At 38.7% G+C, this 19,483-nt stretch overlaps 1 protein-coding gene across 2 annotated transcripts; it reads right to left on the bottom strand.

The window, feature by feature from the left end:
- Nucleotides 1-506: 506 nt before the first annotated feature.
- On the bottom strand, nucleotides 507-18,929 carry dgkab (diacylglycerol kinase, alpha b). Of its 2 annotated transcripts, XM_039798653.1 has the most exons (25): nucleotides 18,772-18,929; nucleotides 14,681-14,762; nucleotides 12,623-12,699; nucleotides 11,578-11,719; nucleotides 11,064-11,138; nucleotides 10,850-10,899; nucleotides 9,698-9,772; nucleotides 9,354-9,470; nucleotides 8,681-8,798; nucleotides 8,314-8,402; nucleotides 7,362-7,436; nucleotides 6,893-7,003; nucleotides 6,703-6,801; nucleotides 6,547-6,597; nucleotides 5,787-5,860; nucleotides 5,546-5,620; nucleotides 5,239-5,324; nucleotides 5,067-5,156; nucleotides 4,813-4,973; nucleotides 4,589-4,653; nucleotides 4,388-4,478; nucleotides 4,089-4,269; nucleotides 3,806-3,926; nucleotides 3,506-3,566; nucleotides 507-2,574 (listed from the first exon to the last, which is right to left on the bottom strand). In XM_039798653.1, exons 2-25 carry the CDS (start codon nucleotides 14,751-14,753, stop codon nucleotides 2,494-2,496), a joined length of 2,238 nt encoding a protein of 745 aa, XP_039654587.1. In that variant the 5' UTR covers nucleotides 14,754-14,762; nucleotides 18,772-18,929; the 3' UTR covers nucleotides 507-2,493. The 2 variants fall into 2 exon arrangements, with proteins under 2 accessions (XP_039654587.1, XP_039654588.1); XM_039798654.1 differs by lacking the exon at nucleotides 7,362-7,436.
- Between the last annotated feature and the right edge of the window lie 554 nt (nucleotides 18,930-19,483).

The following is a 19,483-nucleotide window of genomic DNA, read 5'->3' on the forward strand; positions in this document are numbered from 1 at the left end:
GCAATGCAAGAAAATCTCGGAGCTATCAAGCCACTAAATTGTTAAAGATCCTACAAGAGACAACACCGTCTCTCTCTCTCTGCACACACACACACACACACACACAGTCCGGTTATGGTGGTTGATTAACGCAGATACAGTATGTACTGATTAGCTCTCATAACGGGCCGGGGACGGGTGGATAGCGCACTGCCATGAGTCCATGAGTCCATGAGGCTAATGTCTGGTTATGCCACATTTTCATTGTGATATTTTGTGATTAGGCTACATTCTGAATCTGCAACGTTCTCTGTCGGGTAAATCAGTAAGTTAGTAGTAGGGTATACAGGGGAGTTGCATATGAAGTGGTTTGGGGTCCTTCTGCAAGTAATTTTGGGGTACAATTTGGTTTTAATGAAATCTACAAGCAGTAATACCACAGGCCAAGCAATCGGCCCTTTCCAAACAGGTACATTTTCAACGGGCACTGCACTAGTATTGAAAGCTCAAAAACAGCAGACAGAGACTTTTGACTCAATATGAACTTTTATTACTGCAATCACTCATGTTTCCTCTTGAAAAGTGTCTAAATGCAGGATTTTCTTTTTTAAATTCGATTTATTTAGATTTTTTTTTACTTTTAAAATTAATACTCCAAACTATATGTTGTCATGCTTTGGCATTAGGGAGATTTAAGCAACTTTCGATTTCAATAAGTGGGCTGCATGCAGAGTAACACTGCATACCCACAATACTTCAAATAAATACACAAGTCAGTACTTGCTGATAAACTTTCTTTATGGCAGATAAGCATTAGGAGTGCACTACACTATGTTAAAGATGTTTTTACAGGCAAATTTTTGTATTGTTCTACTTTACAGTATATTTCAATTTAAATTTTATTTATAGTATCAAATCATAACAAGAGTTATCTCGAGACACTTTACAGATAGAGTAGGTCTAGACCACACTCTATAATTTACAAAGCCCCAACAATTCCAGCAATTAAGTATAAGCAGTATGCAAGTCATATGGCCATGTTAACATTTGAATATGCTGCCTTTTGTCCTTTAAAAGTTTAAGATTTCGTTGAACATTTTCTGTATCCTCATAATAAACACTAGCACCTTATGGTAAAAGTCTCCATTATTCCAGTGTAACCAAACCATTGAGAGCATATTATTCAGCTGCAACTAATAGTGATATTTCCACAAATATAAATAGGTCAGATAGTATATAACAAAGTTACTTGTAATGGGAGCAACATATTGTAATTCTTTCTGAGAACAATTCAATGCTGTATGAGCCTCACTGAAACTGAATATGCAATATTGTCGAAACACATGCGAGCAACTACACAATTTAAAATTAAGACAAGATAATACAATAATAAGAATAATGCAAGCATGTTACATGTATATTCATACACTGAAAATCCAACATAAGACTGACCCCAGAAGGTTGAAGACACATAATGCACATCACTGAAACACAATCTTAACATCAGCATTTTCGCCCAACATTTCTCCAGTCACAAAATAGAAATATTGGGTGGGAAATATCTGACTTCATTAGATTTCTGAAGGTATCTCTGTATTGTTTGACTGTTTTAAGAAGCATAAGCAATGGGAGAATCTTGTTACAAAGATGATGCAAATACATAAATTGTCAGCAAAGCTACAGGACAACAGCTAGAAAACTAACGCAACTCTTGTCCAGTGCACCTTAATGTATTAAATTCAATGGAATGCGTTTTTTTACACTGAACTTGGAAAATTTGGGAAATCTCTATCAAACCCCCTCTGCCCAGCACTTTCAGGACTCAGTTATAACTGTGGATCAAATCTTTATGTCGCCACATTTATATTCTGTCAAGTGTTTCTCAAATAATTCTCCTCCTATCTAAGAGACAGTAAAAAAAACACTGACATTATTACATTATATATTTTTCTTTTAGTTGGATGAAAACTGACAGTGAAAGACACAAGAACAGACAGGTAGGATAGTGTTGTTGAACAAGGGTGAGCTGCTGTGAGCTTCTGAAGGCAAAAGCAAGTTTATCACTAGCTGCATTAGGAAGTACAGATGAAACTACTGTAAATTTGATTAAGCACAAAAAAGCTCTCACGACATACACAATAAGCAAATGTATTCTGTATCAGTCTACCGTAGAAGATGCTGTGCTCTTTTATTTACAGAAAACAAAAGGATGCATTGCATTTAAGTTGGCACACAATAGCAGTGATCAGACTGAGTAGTGCAATTTGCACTTTTGATTTGGCCTGTCAGTGTGGTCTCTGCCTGAGTGCAAACTGTCTGTACTTTGAAATTATTTAGAATTTTATCAGGAATTAGAGTGCAAAAGACATACACAATAATGCTTAATAATAGAAACACACAGTTACACACTCAGCGATGGATGCTCTCTTTTAAATACTCATCCTGCGTCATTCAAGATAATATAGATGTTCTGTTGTGACTCAGCAGATTGGAGGATGTAGTGGACGCGTTAATTTACTTGAGGTTAAAGAAGCCAGTTGGTTTTGTTGGTGCAGCCATCAGCATTTTAGCTTGGTTCTTGTGAGTTATGTGGATCTATAATAAATAAATAAATAAAACAATTTTGGTTTCATTATTTGTATTCAAAATTCCTTTAAAGTGATGCATAATATTTGATCAGCTCAGTGAAATGTATAAGATGCCTTAAGAAACCTTGATAAATTAGAAGAAAACAAACCTTCCAAATTGTCTAGTGAAACAAATATTCTGTCTGTAATTAAATAAAATTTAAATTGTTCCATTTATCCAAACATTTACAAAATGTACTTTTACTTTGAAGATACATCACTTCCTGTGTTATTTCAGCTTTTTTTGGCCAAGTTCCAATATCCACCCTCAGCCCTGAGCACTGAATTCTTCCTCACTGTAAATGACGTCACCTGCATGATCAGTGAGTATAACAGGGTGAAAGGGCTCCAAACACTCAGTTGCCAGTTTATTATGCAGTCTAATATAACAGTCCTGCAATAAATCCTCCCTTCTTCATGAAGGTTATAGCCTGGCATCGCTAGACCTATCCTCACAGGGCTGTACCAGTGCTGGTATATGGTCTGGCTACACCACTTACTGTATATATTTTGGGATAGGTGAAATTGCACACAATGTATTGGTGCGATAACTGTAAGTCACTTTGGATAAAATTAATGTAATATAATGTACAAAAAAAAGAGAACCCTCAAACACTTGCAGATTTTACAGTATGACAGCCCTGATCCCTCACAGATTAAATTTGGCTTCAACCAGCTCATACAGATAAACATAATCAGGGTGAATACTAACTGTGTTTGTGCTGTAGTGGCAACGTGTCTCTGCCACAGTAACCAAATAAATCTATGGATGAATTGAACTGTGTTGTACACTACGATGCTGTAACCACTGGCTTTATCAAATCTAATATGAGTCTTGACCATAGAAATAACATGGTCTTGACTCTTGGCACTGAATTAAATTGGTTAATAACACTTACAGTACATGGAGGCTGCATCCAGGGCTCCCCATCAATTTGCATGGGCAGGGCTTTGATTGTCCTGCACACAGGGAGGAGAGAAAGTGAGATTTAAATATACTGTACTATTTATACTGTACCTGAACGTTGTGTCAAATGTGTGTCTGTTTGCATCAGACTGCATAGAGAGAAATAAAATACCAGGAACACCTGACAATAAAATGCAATCCAAAACAATAACCACATAAGGTACATGCTTGTTGTTGTTGTTGTTTTTGTTTTATTATTGTCATGATCCACCTGTAGGTAAAAGTAAACAACCTGATGGTAATTTGGTAAGTCTGTGCCAGTCTGTGCCCGGCTCTCTTCAGTCCACTGTAGATCTGTCCCATCTCTATGGCTCCTTCCAGCCCCACCACTTCCAAACGCTCATCACTCATATCTGCGGAGTAACGAAACACACACACACAAAAAAAACCAAAGTGTCTAAAAGATTAAATCAGCTTTAAAAACAACCAGCTTGACGGGATCCACACGCACGCAGGGAGGGCTAACTGACAATATTCGGACACAAACAAATGTGGTGATTTATGAAAGTACAGACCTTGAGAGATCGTTTTTAAAAGGTCAGCGTCAGTGATAACCTCACTGTGCTCCACCTCTGTCACGCTATCAGGCTTCTTGGACTCGCCCCAAAGGTTGGAGCCTCCGTGCATGCTGGGTATGTTGAGGACAGCTATGCCCTCCAGAGACATGCTGCTCAGGTCCAGGGTCCTCCCACAGCACTGGTGAAGGCAAAAAACAACAACAACTTGTTTACGCAACTGAAAAAAAAGCAATTATGTGAATTACAAATAATTACTTTGGGCACAACAGCTACATGACTATATCAGATATTCTAACCTCAATCGTTAGACACTCCTTCAGCTTCTTGCAAGACGCAGAGATGGTCTCCGTAGTGGCAAACTCAAAATACCAAAGTTTGTTCTTCATTCTTAAAAACAATAGAAAACAACAACTTAACCTGTATTGATTTTAAAAAAGAGCTCTGTTACACTTTTCATCAGAAAACACTCTTTGTTTACAGTTAGCGTGAATCCTCACCTGCTGTTGAATCTCTGGGGGTGTTTCTCTCTCATGGAGTGGAAGCGATGAGCGATAGAGGCATCCTGTCAAAGTCATATTTTGAATAATGTATTCACATTTCTGTGTACGTCAATAAGAAATTGTAAGAAATGTTTTTTTTTGCACTTTTTTTTTTGGTTAAAGAAATCCATCTATAATCATATGTGATGTTATCATTCTTTCCAGCTGAGGCAGTGACTCACCACTCCAATAGAGAAGTAGTTGTTAATGATCTGGAAGGGCACAGGGTCTCCTGCCTCTTGGGGGTCGTCTGGTATCACCTGGATGCTCCAGCGGTCCATGAGAACCAACTGGCTAGCTTCGATCTCCTTCAGGATCTCTCTCAAGTCTGACCCATCGTAGCCTTTCGCAGGATTACAGAAGAAGTCAACAATGGCTCCAAAGTCGGTGCAAATACCTCAGTGATGGTGTAGAGTTAACGTGCTGATGGTTTTACCTCCTCCCCAGCGAAGACAGCGAGCCAGGTCATTCCCGGTGCCCAGAGGCAGGACAGCTACTGGAGGACGCACCTGCAGGTTTTCTTTGTCTGAAATCACAGGTATATTATTTAGCCTTAGGGATGGTTATCTTAATTACCTCTCGGAAACCCACAAAAGGAGCCACAGTACCTATAGCATCCAGTAGCCACCCAACGGTGCCATCTCCTCCACACACCAAGATCCTGTACTCACGCAGGTTGCGGAAGAAGTGTAGTCTGAGGAAACAAAGACAACATTAATGTGGAGAAAGTCAAATGTGTACGCGAAATATCTGAAATATCAGTAGCCTTACTATGATGTCTGTGGGTGCTATTTGTAATTACAACTTTTTTCTCTGAGTCCCGCCCTTCTGTCACTTCCGTCTCGGATCTATAATATTCTCTAAACTATATAGTTAGAGAATACACACAGGTATAGTGGTAAACGTTTACTGTACCCTGGTGCAGGACCTCCGTTGGAAAGGTTGTACACTTGACGTGGGTTCAGCAGGTACTGAAACTTCCTGAGCACTCTGTGAAACACATTGAGATGCACACACACACAAAATGACACATCCAGGAAGTGACAGGGACCACATTGATATTCTAAGTGACATAAAAATGAATACACTGTAGATTTATTTTACACTAGAAGGGAAATAAAGTTACATAAACATATCAAGACTTTAAGCTGCTTACCGTTGACCCTGCTTTCCTCCACTTTTTGGGTTCACAAACACCAGCAGAGGGTGGGTGTCTGGAATCGGGACAATCTGAAGAAGAATACATGACAGATTAAGATCTGATAGATTATATGTGTCTCATCTGAAAAACACATACAGTAGTACATGATATGTAAGGATACATGGACACATGCTGTGAGTCAGGTTACTGTACAGATTGTATATAATAACTTTTGAGGCAGCGTCATTCAAACTTCTGCTGCTGTTGAATAATGAAGACTTTGGGGTTTTCAAAGAAAATAGTCTTAGTTTATACATGACCACCATGCGCCATCTTTGTGTCCTGTCTCGCACTAAAAAAGTTGGATTTCTTTAATATTCAAACATTATGATGATATATAGTAATTGCCATGGTAGATATTTTTAGATTTTAGGAATATTCAACTGACACAGTGAAGCAGTGTATTTAGATATATTTTGGATCGGTGGGCTTGTCTCAGCTGAAGCGGACATAACCATGACAGGCGTATTTGTCCAGGACTTCATTCAACACACTGAACAGAACCAATCAGATTACAAAGACACTGGCACATTCTTTTTTAACATGAAAATCTTGTGAAAATAACATGACAAATCACTAAAATTACCTCTTCCAAAAGCAATGATATGGAGATGGTAGTTTGAGCAGACAACTTGAACTAGGCCTCACAGAAAAAACACATGAGTGTAAAGTTGGAAAAGGAATGAGAGTGTAGGAATATGTGACAACAGCAGACCTGCAGGATGTGGCCATCAGGGGTGACGTTTAACAAGCTAGTGTCCTCCTCCTGCAGGAAACATAGGACAATGAAACAACAGACAGACAATTAACTGACAATAATCCTAAAAATCTAAATCTGCTAAAGCCAAATATATGGTGCTGTTCATATTACCTTTGAGACAGCGTATATGGCCCACGGAGGCAGTATATGATCTCTAAGTGGCCCACAATCACAGGACGACAAGCCAGACAAAAGACACTCATCATGACGCTTAAAAGGAGACAAGACTCAGTGAACATAGAAAAAAAAGAGATCCTCCCTAATTCATTCATTAATGTCCAAACACGCACACACTCCTCACCATCTCCTGGCACCACACACAACGCTTCCCCGCTACAGTTTTGATCTTCTTGTGGCAGACCTGACACTTGGAGGAGTTACAGTCAGCTCTGATCCAGTCGTGAGCCGCTACCTGAGACACAGAGGAGTAGAAAAGGAGAGGTTGAGGAAAAGGTGTAATTCACTTTTTAATAAGATGGACAGTTTGATCAATGGAAGCAGAACCATGACTGTTAGTTCCTTGTCCATTTCTAACTACTTAGATTATATCCAACTTCTGCTCCAGGACCAACGTTCATGTTCACTACAGTGGTGCCAACCCAACCCAAGCTCTGAATGGCTGCAGGAAAAATGATGTTATAGTTGAATTTAAAATAATCCGAACAGATCACACCCTTCTTAGAGCAGCTGTGGAAGTTAAATTTAGATTTATGAATTTTTGGATAACCATTGACAACAGATCAAATATAAAGCACACATGCACATCAAACCTCCGGAAGCAGCTGACGAAACTTGGCCAGTTCACTGTTGTGAGCCATCACAGATCGTGAGTTGTGGTTGCGACACTACACCGGAACAAGACAGTGAACACATCATTGTCCATATTTGAGCAAAATCAGGACATTTAGCAGATGGGCAGAGCAGACTGTGCCGGCTGTAATCTGCACTTAAAAAACATGGATGGGCTGCACTTATTACCGACTAATGCACTTTGGTGTTCCCTGTCGGTAATGTGTTTACTGTTGCTGCCGTTTGGTTTTTGGTCAGTAAAAAGAGAACTGACAGGGATATATTCACATGACAAATGTGAGCCTTCAGTTCATTATTGACCTTGACAACAGTAGTTTGACAACAACAATAACAACAAAAACTCAAGGTCCATTTGCTAGCTTTTTTTTTTTTACAGATTTGGTTTAAAAAAAAAAAAAGACTTTAAAAGATAAGAGATATTTTGTCATTGTCAGCAAATGTCATGAAATGACCAAAACCAACATGAATTAATCATCAAGTATTGTCTGTATATCCACAGCCTGATTTCATTTCCATAGAAGTAAAGCTTCATTGTTGTCCAAAAACACCTTCATTACGATTTACATGCACACTGTAGTTTATTTTGAGTCAATCCCACATACACCAAATGTATATCAATCTTTTTTTTAACTATATATTTGTGACTTGTTTAACAGTAGAAAAAAAATTGGATCAGGGCCAGATGCCACAGACTGAGTAGGGAAGTTGGAAGAAATATTGAGAGACGATCTAATGCATTGTTGGTTTTGTTTTTTGATTGGTTTTCATACGATTTGTAGACAATAACAAAAACATAGATTATCACCGGACTTATCCTTTCACTTACAACTCAAATGCTCGTGTAAATGTAACTGTAAGTTTGAAAAACAAAAATAATTCCAAAGTGAGTGGAGTAGTTGTGTGTGTCCTTACACCAATCGTCGATTTAGATTTAACAAAAGTACGAGCACAGGGTTCGGGATTCTTGTTGGCACACTGACTGTGGACGGTGTACTTGCAACCTGAGGAAGAAGAACAAATATTACAGAGGTGACTGAGGTCAATATAAAGCTTCCGCCGCTAAAACTTATAGGATTATATATATATATATATATATATATATATATATATATATATATATATATATAGAGAGAGAGAGAGAGAGAGAGAGAGAGAGAGAGAGAGAGAGAGAGACAAATAATACAGTGCAAGTGAACTAGAAAAGGTGTGACTCCTCCACTTCATTTGTACTGTGTGTGAGGTGCGTGGCTGCCCCCTGATGGTGGCTGTGAGCGCTTACAGGTGCAGCAGAGTCCCTGCTTCCCGAGGCCGAGCAGCATGCTCTGACACACATTGCAGTAGGTCGGCCTGTTAAAGTGCTTCATCCTCCAAATATGCTGTCCATCCCTCTCTGTCATCTGCGGGTGAGGGGAAGACAAAGGGACTAAATAAAAGAGAACAGGAACCATAGTTGATCAAACTAAAATTAGTCTATATCCACGACATTCCACTTCCAGGATTGTTCCAGTGCTGTTGGAAATTCAGTCGTATGTCTGTGTATCTCGTATTTATGGTTAACTGCTCCTCAGATCTCTGTAGGGAAAATCCAGACAGCTAGCTAGACTATCTGTCCAATCTGAATTTTCTGTTGCACAACTAAAACAACTTTTGAAAGTACACACGTTCCACCAAAACAAGTTCCTTCCCGAGGCTATTTTGCAGCGGCACCGGGGCTCTGTCTGGCCCATGGCGATTGTGATTGGTTTAAAGAAATGTCAATAAACCAGAGCACGTGTTTCTCATATCCCAGAATGCTGTGTGGACTAGCAAAGGGGGTAAGCTTCGCTTCAGAACTCGAACCTCCTAAAGTTACCATTTGGAGTTGGCTTATTCCTAGCAACATTAACAAAACAGGGAATGTTGTGGGGAAATGTAAGTGTTGTATGTGGCGTCAAATGTTTTTGTTCTGTCACCTTCAGTCCAAGCAGAACAAGTAAAGGCACGTTGGTCATGCCTCCCTTCACCCATTCCTCCAGAGTGACAGTCCCACTGCCATCCACATCGATCGCTGTCATCATGTCTTTGAGCACCTGTCCAAATACAAAAACAGCTGCTTGTTATTTTTCGTCTAACTCCTGCTTAGTAAACTTCCTTTTACATTTATCAGCTGCTGTAATTAAGCGTTTTTTCTTATGTAAAACAAATCCTCCTACTACCACCCCTCATGTAGACTTTTTTTCTGAAAATTCAGAAATAATTCAATTACAGAATTAAAATCAGCTTTAAAATGAAAAAGACATCAAAATGAGACTCATACTGGTCTGAGTTCAGTCACGTCCCAGCCCAGGTAATCAGCAGCTCGCATCATCTGGGTGATTATACGATCCACCTCCTGATGGAGAGACAACAGGGTTTATATTCACAGTAACCACATTCATCTTAATCAATGTGCAAAATACTGTTTAACACCCTACACCTTTGCCGTGTGCAAAACCAGCCACTCAATCTAAGTAAGTATACAACTTCACAAAATTCAAATTCCTGTAAGTTAAATGTAGTCAAATTGCAGTTGGGTCTTATTATTTGATTATTACTTGTTTGTTTAGTGATGATATTATTATTATTATTATTATTATTAAAGGTTTATTTAGATAGGGACAGATACAAAACACATAGATAAGCTTTAACAGTCATCTGATGTATGTATCATAGTGTTTTTAGCCGAAGCTAATTCACAACACTTGTCCCTTGTAGGGCTTTTGGTGAAAAGTAATAATACAGATTAACATTATTAAAAATAAGACAAAGATGAAATAAAATGGAATGAAATGAAAAAGGAAAGAAAGTATACAGAGAGAGAGAGAGCACAGTGTAAAAACTAAATATGAGAGCAAGATTGTTCCCGAATTAGCCACAATTGGTTGTTTTTTTTGAAGATGGCTAATGTTGGGATAAGGTTGGCTTAAGAAGTGTTTACATTTTTTTGGCCTTCGTATAAATAAGGATAATGATTCTGCAAATGGATTGGTTTAGGATTATTGGACTGTTTATTGGACGCTTTTCAAATATGCAGCGGAGGAGCAGCACTGTAGAGGTTGAATGTATTAATAAGCCTTTATTTACTGTTTGGACTCATTTGTGGGCTCATATTGTATCCATGTTGCCAGCTGTCGCACCAGCAAGATACACGTAAGCTGGATGTTCACTGTCAGAGGCATTTTCTGTGCTGCTCCTTCAACTTACATATATAGAGAGAATAATCAGCTTACTTATTGAGAACCCCCAATAACTTGACTGTTCAGGTGGGTCCTGTGTGTTAGTTATGGGGTCCAAGACCAACATTACATTTTGCAGAACTAATTGCAAACAAGAAATGTATGTCAAATCTTGTAAGTGAATAAAAAAGCATCCCAAATATCATAAACACAGAGCAGTTAGAACAACTTGTCAGTGATTCTGAGTAACTTACTGAGCTGTCCAGGAGTTGGTTGCAGTCTTTATCATAAAGTTTGAAAGTAACTAGAAACAAAACAAAGTCAGTCAGTGATCCAACCATTGTTTTTTCACCTTTCACCTTCCAAATCATTAATCTTAATTATTTATCAGTGTTAAAAATTAGCATTAAATGCATTTGCACTATAATAAATATGTCAGAACAAGTTCAAAAGAAAGATGAAACCAACATTCAAGCTTCTCCCGTGGCTGTCCTTCCTCCAGCACTGAGAAGTAACAGGACACATCACGAAGAAAGACCCCACCTGAAGATAAAGAAATACTGAACCTTTGGACCAAACTGGAAACCTTTATTACATTCCTGAGGTCTAAAACCACAGGGTCTTTTTCAGTTCCAGATGAAAATGTAGAACTGCAGGAATAAAACTATTATGCAAATATGTTACTAAAGGTTTGTTAATGGAACAGGTGCACTAATCTCCAAAAATACTCCACACCTACGGCTTCATTCAAATGACGCAGCACTACAAGATAATAAAAAATAAAAAAAAGAGACAATAAAAGTGTCCAAAAGGAAATACTCTTCGTATCATTCTTTCTTTCTTTCTTTGATTATTTTCAGCATGTTATGTGGTGCATTCACAACCACACTCTGCTGAGCTGAGCATGACTGTAAAGCTTTTCCTCTTAGCACCGGCTCCATGCTGTCATGTAAAAAAAGATCGGGCTTTCAAAATGATTTACCTCCTTTGGGCAGAGGGCTCTTTGTGGACCCATGCTCCACATGTTGAAAATACCGAAAAAGGCGTTGGCAGAAATCTGCAGGGAAGTCATCCACTTCTAGGTAGGTCTTGAGAAACAGACAGAAACCCACTGCATCGACGCACTGTGGAGAGAAATGTATCTCACTGTTGAGACTCAAGGTCAGAACAATAATGTGTTAACATTTACATTTATTGTAATGCTTTATTTTACCACAACTGTAATTTCTAGACAATTCTCTAACAATTTCTGAGAGAAGACTATTTAATAATAACAACAGGAAAAAAGACAATGTTCAATTGATTCACTTCAAATTAATAAATGTCATATAACGGCTAGCGCAACCAAGAGCACAAAAATGTGAATTTATCTACAGTCAAGCAGATAAATCGACATATACTGTATGTAGAATACAATTTCCAATATTAAATAAATATAAAATCGATTTTAATTGAAGATTTCCGTTTGAAGAAATTCCTGTTTTCCATATCGTTAATACCAAATTAAATGGTTATTTTTGGGAAACGTCATACAAAATGTATTTAAGTGCTCATACTATGCTTTTTGGCTTTTTCCCTTTCCTTTATTGTGTTATATATCTATTTGTGCACATTATAGGTTTACAAAGTGAAAAAGCCCGAAGTCCCCCCTAAAGGGACTTACTATCTCCAACAGAAAACACTGTTCACCAACTGCTCCAAACAGCTCTATTGTAGCACACGTTATAATGCTCGTCTAGCTGCTAGCATGGCACTACCTCATACTCCACTTCTGACTGGCTAGTAGTCCTTACCTAGCTACTGCACATGTGCGACTCCCAACAAAGATAGTACAGAAGTGAGATGTCTCACTTTGTAGCTAAAACAAAGAGCTCAACACACAGGGTGAAAAGAGGCGCTGCAGCAATGTGGAGTACAACAGAAATATAGTGTTTTTTGAAAATTAAACCTGAAAATGAGCATAATATGAGCATGTTAAGTAAAAAATGGGAAATTGCCACCCTGTAAAATAAAGTATCATGACTTACCTCTCCATTGCTGTGCTGGGCCAGCCGACCCCCAGGATGAAACTCCTTGATCACATCTTTCACCCTCAAACTGCTGTCTGCAAAGAGAACATCGGAAAGGTCAAAAAGTGAGTGAATTGACAAATCAAAAAGGACAGTCGAAAAATAACTATATTTAATGCCATTAACATTTTTCTGATATGAATCTGTGCTATCTGTCTGTTCCATACATGAATAACAAGAAAATCAAAAGTTGATTAATTAAAAGTTGTTAAAAATGAGAGCATAATAATTACATGGCTCCTAAATGCTAAAACTGGAAACAAATGTGAGATCATCACTAATTGTGGACATGGACGTACTGTGTGTATCCTACATTAAATCTGGGACATGCTGTCGGAGGTAAAACAGATGTTCTTTCTGAGGTCCAGAGGGTGTAATAATCCTTTCATCCATTATCCCCCCCGACCTCGACACTAAAAGCCTAAAGTACACACTCATTTCATTTCTTTCAAAGCTTCTGAGTGTATAGCAGAATGTTTTTAGCCCCGTACCACTTTTTGTTTCCTGTCAACAGGTCTACGCAGTTCTGCATTAGCTCGAAAAGCATGCACTTACAGCCTGGAGTTGTTGTTTGTGTTTTTGTGTTGATGCTGAATGACCCTCAGAGGATCTATGTGGAGCAATTTTGTGTTGAATAACTTCCTCAGACATTTATTAGATGTCCGACGCTTATTGATTACTGGTGCTTTCACTTTCTGTGAAAACTGATCTCCCCAAGGAGAGATTCTCAAGTTTGAGAGTAGCTGGAAACACATTAAAGTAAGTCAGTGATCCATAAGGGTATAAGAAAAGTCTGCACACCCACATCAATCAGAATGTGCTTTTAAATCTAGTCTCTCAGTTTCTATATATTTAGCACACAGGAGTTACATGCATAGAAGTTTCAGCATTTTCCTCCCATTTACTCTCCTGTGCTGGACATGAACTGAAGAATAAGTATTCTGATTGATTTAAGTGTGTGAGCTCGTCTTCAAAGTTACACTCTCTTCTTGACTTTGTTTTTCCCTCTACAGTGGTGAAAGTATTCAGACCTTTTCTCTTAAGTAAACGTACTAACATCACGCTGTAAAAACAGCAGTCAGCCAATAGCACACCAGCCGTACATGTATATACTGTTGAGTTTCAATTGTACCAAAACAACAAATTTTATAAGCTTTTAATATGTTTCGTATGCAAAAATCTTAATTTTTAAAGTAACTAGAAACTAAAACTTTGAATAATTGTAGTAGACTACAGGTAGAAAATGGTATGAAATAAAAAAGACTCAAGTACATCAAGTTTGTAGTAAGTACAGTAGCTACTTGAGTCAATGTACTTAGTTACATTCCACCACTGCAAAAAATACTATTACATGTAAAAGTCTTGCATTCAAAAATTACAGACGTAGCAAAACATACTTGAAAAATCAAAAGTAAAAAAACTGTGATTGTTATACATTTCAGTAAATGATTTGACAATTGTTACTGATGCAGTAACGTGAAGTAGTGTTCTACTGTTTTAGTTGGTCTAGCTGGAACTTATTTCAATTACATTATGTAAATATGGGAGGTGTAATCTGTAACAATGCGTTTGTGATTTTATGAGCTGATAACATGTGTTGTATTTACAATCTTAATCTGCAAAGTAACTTTTGGCTGTCAGATAAATGTGAAGTAAAAAGTACAATATTTCCCTCAGAAATGTAGTGGAGAAGTAAAGTAATATAAAATGGAAAAGTACAGCATACTTGAGTTCACATACTTAGTTGCATTCCACCTCTGCAAATTATTATTATTCTTTATATACACATATTCAGTCATAAGTGGACATAAAGGCAGTTTTACATAATAATACATATTTTGACTTTATTGATGTACTGATTTCCCAAAAGAGAGATTGTGTTTTTGTTTGCCCCCACACTCCACAGCTCCCCAGCAAGAAATCAGAAGAAAACCATCTCATTGGCTGGTGCAGTATTGACATGCCGGTACTAATAATAATTGTTGAAAAAAAGTGAAGTGAAAATTTAAAACTTACATTCCATGTAATGCTGCAGCTGGATAAAATCCACAGGAGTCAAGGACCCCTCTGTATCGTCAGAGGAGGCCATGCCGATCAGCTGACGAGCATAGAGAAGACAATGACAGTGAGGGGAACAACAACAGGATGAAGTGTTAACTGTATGTATGTGTATATGCATGTACAGTATGTATGCATGTGTGTCTATGTGTAGGCATGTCTATATGTGCGAGTAGGTGGGAAGATGTACTGTACATTTATGTATACATATATAGTACAAAAATAGGAAAAGGGGGTAGGACAAGAAAAGGGGAATCCTTATTTGAATCATTTACAATAATTTTGGAAGATATGTTTGCTGGGCACCTTGTTTTTGTTATTTTTCTTGCTTATGCTGAAATGTACATTATTTATCTTTTATTTTTTAAATTTAAATTATTTATATTTTATATATTTTTTTGGCATTTTTGGCCTTTATTTCTGACAGAGCAGCTTAGACTTGGAAGGGGAGAGAGAGGGGAAATGACATGCAGCAAAGGGCCACACAAGTTGGAGTTGAATCCGTGGCCACTGCGTCAGGGACTAAGCCTCTTTATACCAGGTGAGCTACCCAGGCACCCTTAATTTTATTTTTTAACATGTTCAAAATAAACTAAACTAAAAAAACTGCAAGAAAAGCTGCAGAACCATGGGGGTATAGTCTTTCATATAATAGGTATTAGGTCATCCACTGTGTGCATGTACATAAACTGGTTTTCCTTCATTCTTTAAATACATATACCAGTAGTGATTCTTTAAACACTCCCCTCTTTAGGACCCACTGATCAACCACAGTTTCTGGTTCCAGATATTTAGACAGTCTGGGGCTTCCCTTCTAGCTGAATAATCTGAGGAATCACCAGCGATGACAATTAGACCTACTGTACCACACGCTTAATGAGTTATGAAATGTAATCATGCAGATTTTAGTTGACACCTTTAGAAACATGGAAATGAGTCAAAGGTGTGTGACAAGCTCTGATAAGATGAGGATTTGCCAACAGGGACTTATAAGTAATAACATAAGAGCAGGGGCGGATCTACTAACTTTGGTGTTCTAAAACTGTACTTCTAAAAACAAACCGCCACTATGTCCACAAGCTTTTCAAAGCATTTAATTAAACAATAAATTGACCAAAAGTGAATAAATGTGAATGTAATCTTATGCCCCTGGCCCTCAAATATGTCCATGCATCAAACGTGCAGAGCGGCGTTTACACAGTCTGGCTCACACACAGCGAGTCTGCTGCGGTGGCCCTGCATCCCGGCAAAGACTGGAGCGAAAAGGCAGAAAAGGCAGTCGGACTGATCAGTCTCCCAGAGTTGGTCAAAAAAGTGCCTCGGAACACACCGAAGCAACGCCGACTTGAGCGTACGTTCTGCGTACTGTATATTGCGTAATCTGTATTGTCGACCAAAAAATGAAAACCGGCAGCTGATTGGACGAACGCGTCACGTGGGTCTTGCTTCTCCCGAATTTCTAAGCCAGACAATAATGGCGGCTCGCTCGGAATACGATCTCGTATTTTACAAAAATAGTTCAGCGAAAAGTGTTTCTGAAAACATTTTAAGCGAGAAATAGGCCGTGCAGTTGCTGAATCTGTCTTCATTTCAGATCGACAAAGGTCAGTTTAAAAGATTTTCGTCAGATTTTGAGAGGCGTTCGTCACGCTCATCCCGCTCGTCATTTCCAGTAATTGGTCATTGAGTCCGACTGCCCACTGACCGATTCAACAAGTCAAATCAGCCCAAATGAACGCCGACGGCTCCTCCAACGGCACGGAACACACCAAACAGACTCGGGTCACCGACCTCGCCAGACTGTCCGACGGCCAATAATCGGGTTTGTGTGTCAGCACCTTAAGATGTCCCAGAGCATCTGAAGGTGAAGTCAGTGTCCCCTGATAAAGTTTAAACACACCAATGTAACTTAAAGTTTAATATGTAATAAATGTAATGTATTCTAAAGGTGATTCAGCATCAGCAATAACAGCGCGTCCATTAATTAATGTTAGCCAAAAGTGAAACTGCTCCCTTATGATTTGTAAGTGCATTTTGCCTTCTGATTAGTTTTGATTTTAGTAAAGATAAGAACAGCTTAAAAAATGGCACGTTTGAATCCATAACGTTTACAGAGGATGGCCATTTTGGCGGCGTTACGTTACAACACACTACACAGTGAGGCGATCACTAGGAGACTGATCATTTTTACTTGATTAGCTAAGCAGTAACATTACTATAAAATCCCCTTACTCTCACATATCACGGCAAGGAGGCTGCACAAATTAAACCATGTTACATCCTTTACTGTCAAACTAGGAAAATAACAAGTACAATAGGATTAAGTAGTCTAAACATACAGTAACTGTTGTGTGCATGTGATAAATCTTTTCTGATTTTATATTTGTTATACTTATTAGCTACATGGCCCTACAGTAGGCCTATAATGTAATACAAGGATAATCAGAGCTTTTCACATCTTGACTCTTGCAGGCCAGAGTAGTTGGTGCACAGGAGGAAGAGAAGGAGGGAAATAAAGAAGAAGACAGTTAACAGGAGAGACCATGAGGGTCAGAGCAGAAGAAGGCTACAGAAGGAGATGAAGAAATAAGTTAAAGAGAAGAGGAAAAAGAAGAATGTCGCTTCAGTTGCTGACAGACACTGTCCAAACGTCCGTATTTTACGAGTTCGGAGTGAGAACGGGTTGACTTGGTATGTTTTTATTCTCCTTCCATATACATTGCAGTACAGTAGCATAACATGTCATGTGGCCATAGTAAAATTACAAGTTTTTTCTATTGCTGTCAGTTAAATGCGTTATTAACGGCGTTAACGCAAACCCATTTGTAGTTTTTTTCACATGCTGTTGCAACAACTAGTAACGTTAGAAAACTACAACACCACACCGGATCTCGCTAAACCGGAAACAAAACAACAGGCACGCCGCACACACTTGTTTGGGCGTGCGAGCCGGCCAAAGAGTAGCAGGCTAACGTTAGGTTTTGAGTAGGTGGCGAGCGCGAGACGCCGAAATGGATGCCAATAAGATTCTGAATGGAAAGTTTACTTTTAAAAAGTTGCCAAATGGTTCCATTTACATAAGACCAAAGTGATCTGTGTGTTTTGTCGTTGTGAACTGAACACGTCTAGTCTGAAATACCACTTGATGGCCAAGCACATAGCTGATGCAAATTCTCCGCCCCCCCTCGTCAAAGCCAGGCGACAAAAGCACAAAGCAAGCCGATCCACTTTTCCATGTTGATAAGAGCATTAAAATGAGAAAAAAATAATGGGACAAAAAGAAATCAAGGGACATTTAGAATAGATAAAAATGTGAGATTAATTGCGATTTATTCAGAGTTAACTATGAAATTAATCCGATTAATCGCGATTAAATATTTTAATCATTTGACAGCACTAGTTTTTTCAGTTATTGGCTATTTTCTGTTGTATAGGATTATATATGTAAAGATTTACAAGTGTGTCTTTTTTATCAGTGATTATAATCACATAAAGGTAAAACAAATGCTATGATAGAGAAACTTTTAATAAATTTGATAATTCTATTTGCCACTCATATGGGGATTCCCACCTACTGTCTTCCCATGCTACCCTGCCAAAGACCTCTTTGCCACCCTGTGTAAAATTTTCTAGATCCGCCACTGATAAGAGGCTATATGTTGCAGAGTTTCAGCCTCGGCTCCAACGATGGATAATTAAGTGTCATCATGAATTAAACACCATGCCTGTAGAGATATTGACTGTGCTGCTACATGTATCAACCTATATTCTCTGCACAAGTTGTGGGATAGGAAACTGTGGGCCACAATAAACGTTTTGTAATACCGCACAAGCTTAATCAGCAACGTACTGTAGCCTACAACTGGCGAAGCAAATCTCAAATTCAATTAAGACCAATTTTTAAAAGGGGTGTCTATCAGGCAGGATTATAATTTAAAACCAGGGTACCTGACGGCTTTTTACTTTACTATGCTCTCTAGTGCTGCATAGGTGTTGTTCAGTCATCCACACAGGAAGATGACCGAAACTGAACTCTAAAGGCTCCTTACCTTTCTCTCTCCTCAGACGTCAGCGGAGGTAAATAAAAAGCTGTCCCAAACTCGGAGCTTCACAACAGGAACTTTGATAGCCTATGTTGGTTGACGGCAGCTGGGGCTTTAGTGGGGAAATGTTTGACACGGTATTAGCGGATATAAGGGATTAAGAAATGGGCGGAGGAGGAGCTCTCAGCGACATAATTACAGTGAGTGGCACCACCTCGCGCGTGAACGCATACACAAACGCAGTAGCCACGCACAGGCACGCGCACCTGTTTGATTTATTGTACCCTGCCAACAAGTCAACACATTTTCTAAATACTGCGGCTTTAAGCCTCATACTCAGAGTGAGGTTTAGGCTCTCTAGTTCCCAGCGTTAACAAAGTGAATGAATGAGCAGATGTAGATTAATGAAATAGAAAATGTGAACTCATAAATTGGCTCTGAAAAAACTCACACGCATAATGTTGTCACGGGTCTTTGCAGAAAAGCTCACAGACTGTTCCTTACAATTCAAAATAAACTGAAATTTCGCCGACACATTCACTGACACTAGATCGGCTACATGAGCAGGCCTATACAGAGGGACATAAAATCAAACTGTGAGCTCATTTTGTTTAAGGGAGGCTGAGGTCCATGAATCATAGATAAGATGTGCTGAAGCAGTGAGTGTAAATGAAAGCATTGGAGGCCCGGTTGGCAGGTCAAAGGTTTTCTGAGGCAG

This window comes from Perca fluviatilis, chromosome 4 (genome assembly GCF_010015445.1).
Source record: "Perca fluviatilis chromosome 4, GENO_Pfluv_1.0, whole genome shotgun sequence".
NCBI classification, from domain to species: Eukaryota; Metazoa; Chordata; class Actinopteri; order Perciformes; family Percidae; genus Perca; species Perca fluviatilis.

Coding starts and splice junctions, on each gene's coding strand:
- dgkab (XM_039798653.1), bottom strand. CDS start 14,753: ATGGCCTCCTCTGACGATACAGAGGGGTCCTTGACTCCTGTGGATTTT. Junction 10,900..11,063: donor GCCACGGGAGAAGCTTGAAT/GTTGGTTTCATC, acceptor TTTTGTTTCTAG/TTACTTTCAAACTTTATGAT. Junction 2,575..3,505: donor GGATGCAGCCTCCATGTACT/GTAAGTGTTATT, acceptor TATTTATTATAG/ATCCACATAACTCACAAGAA.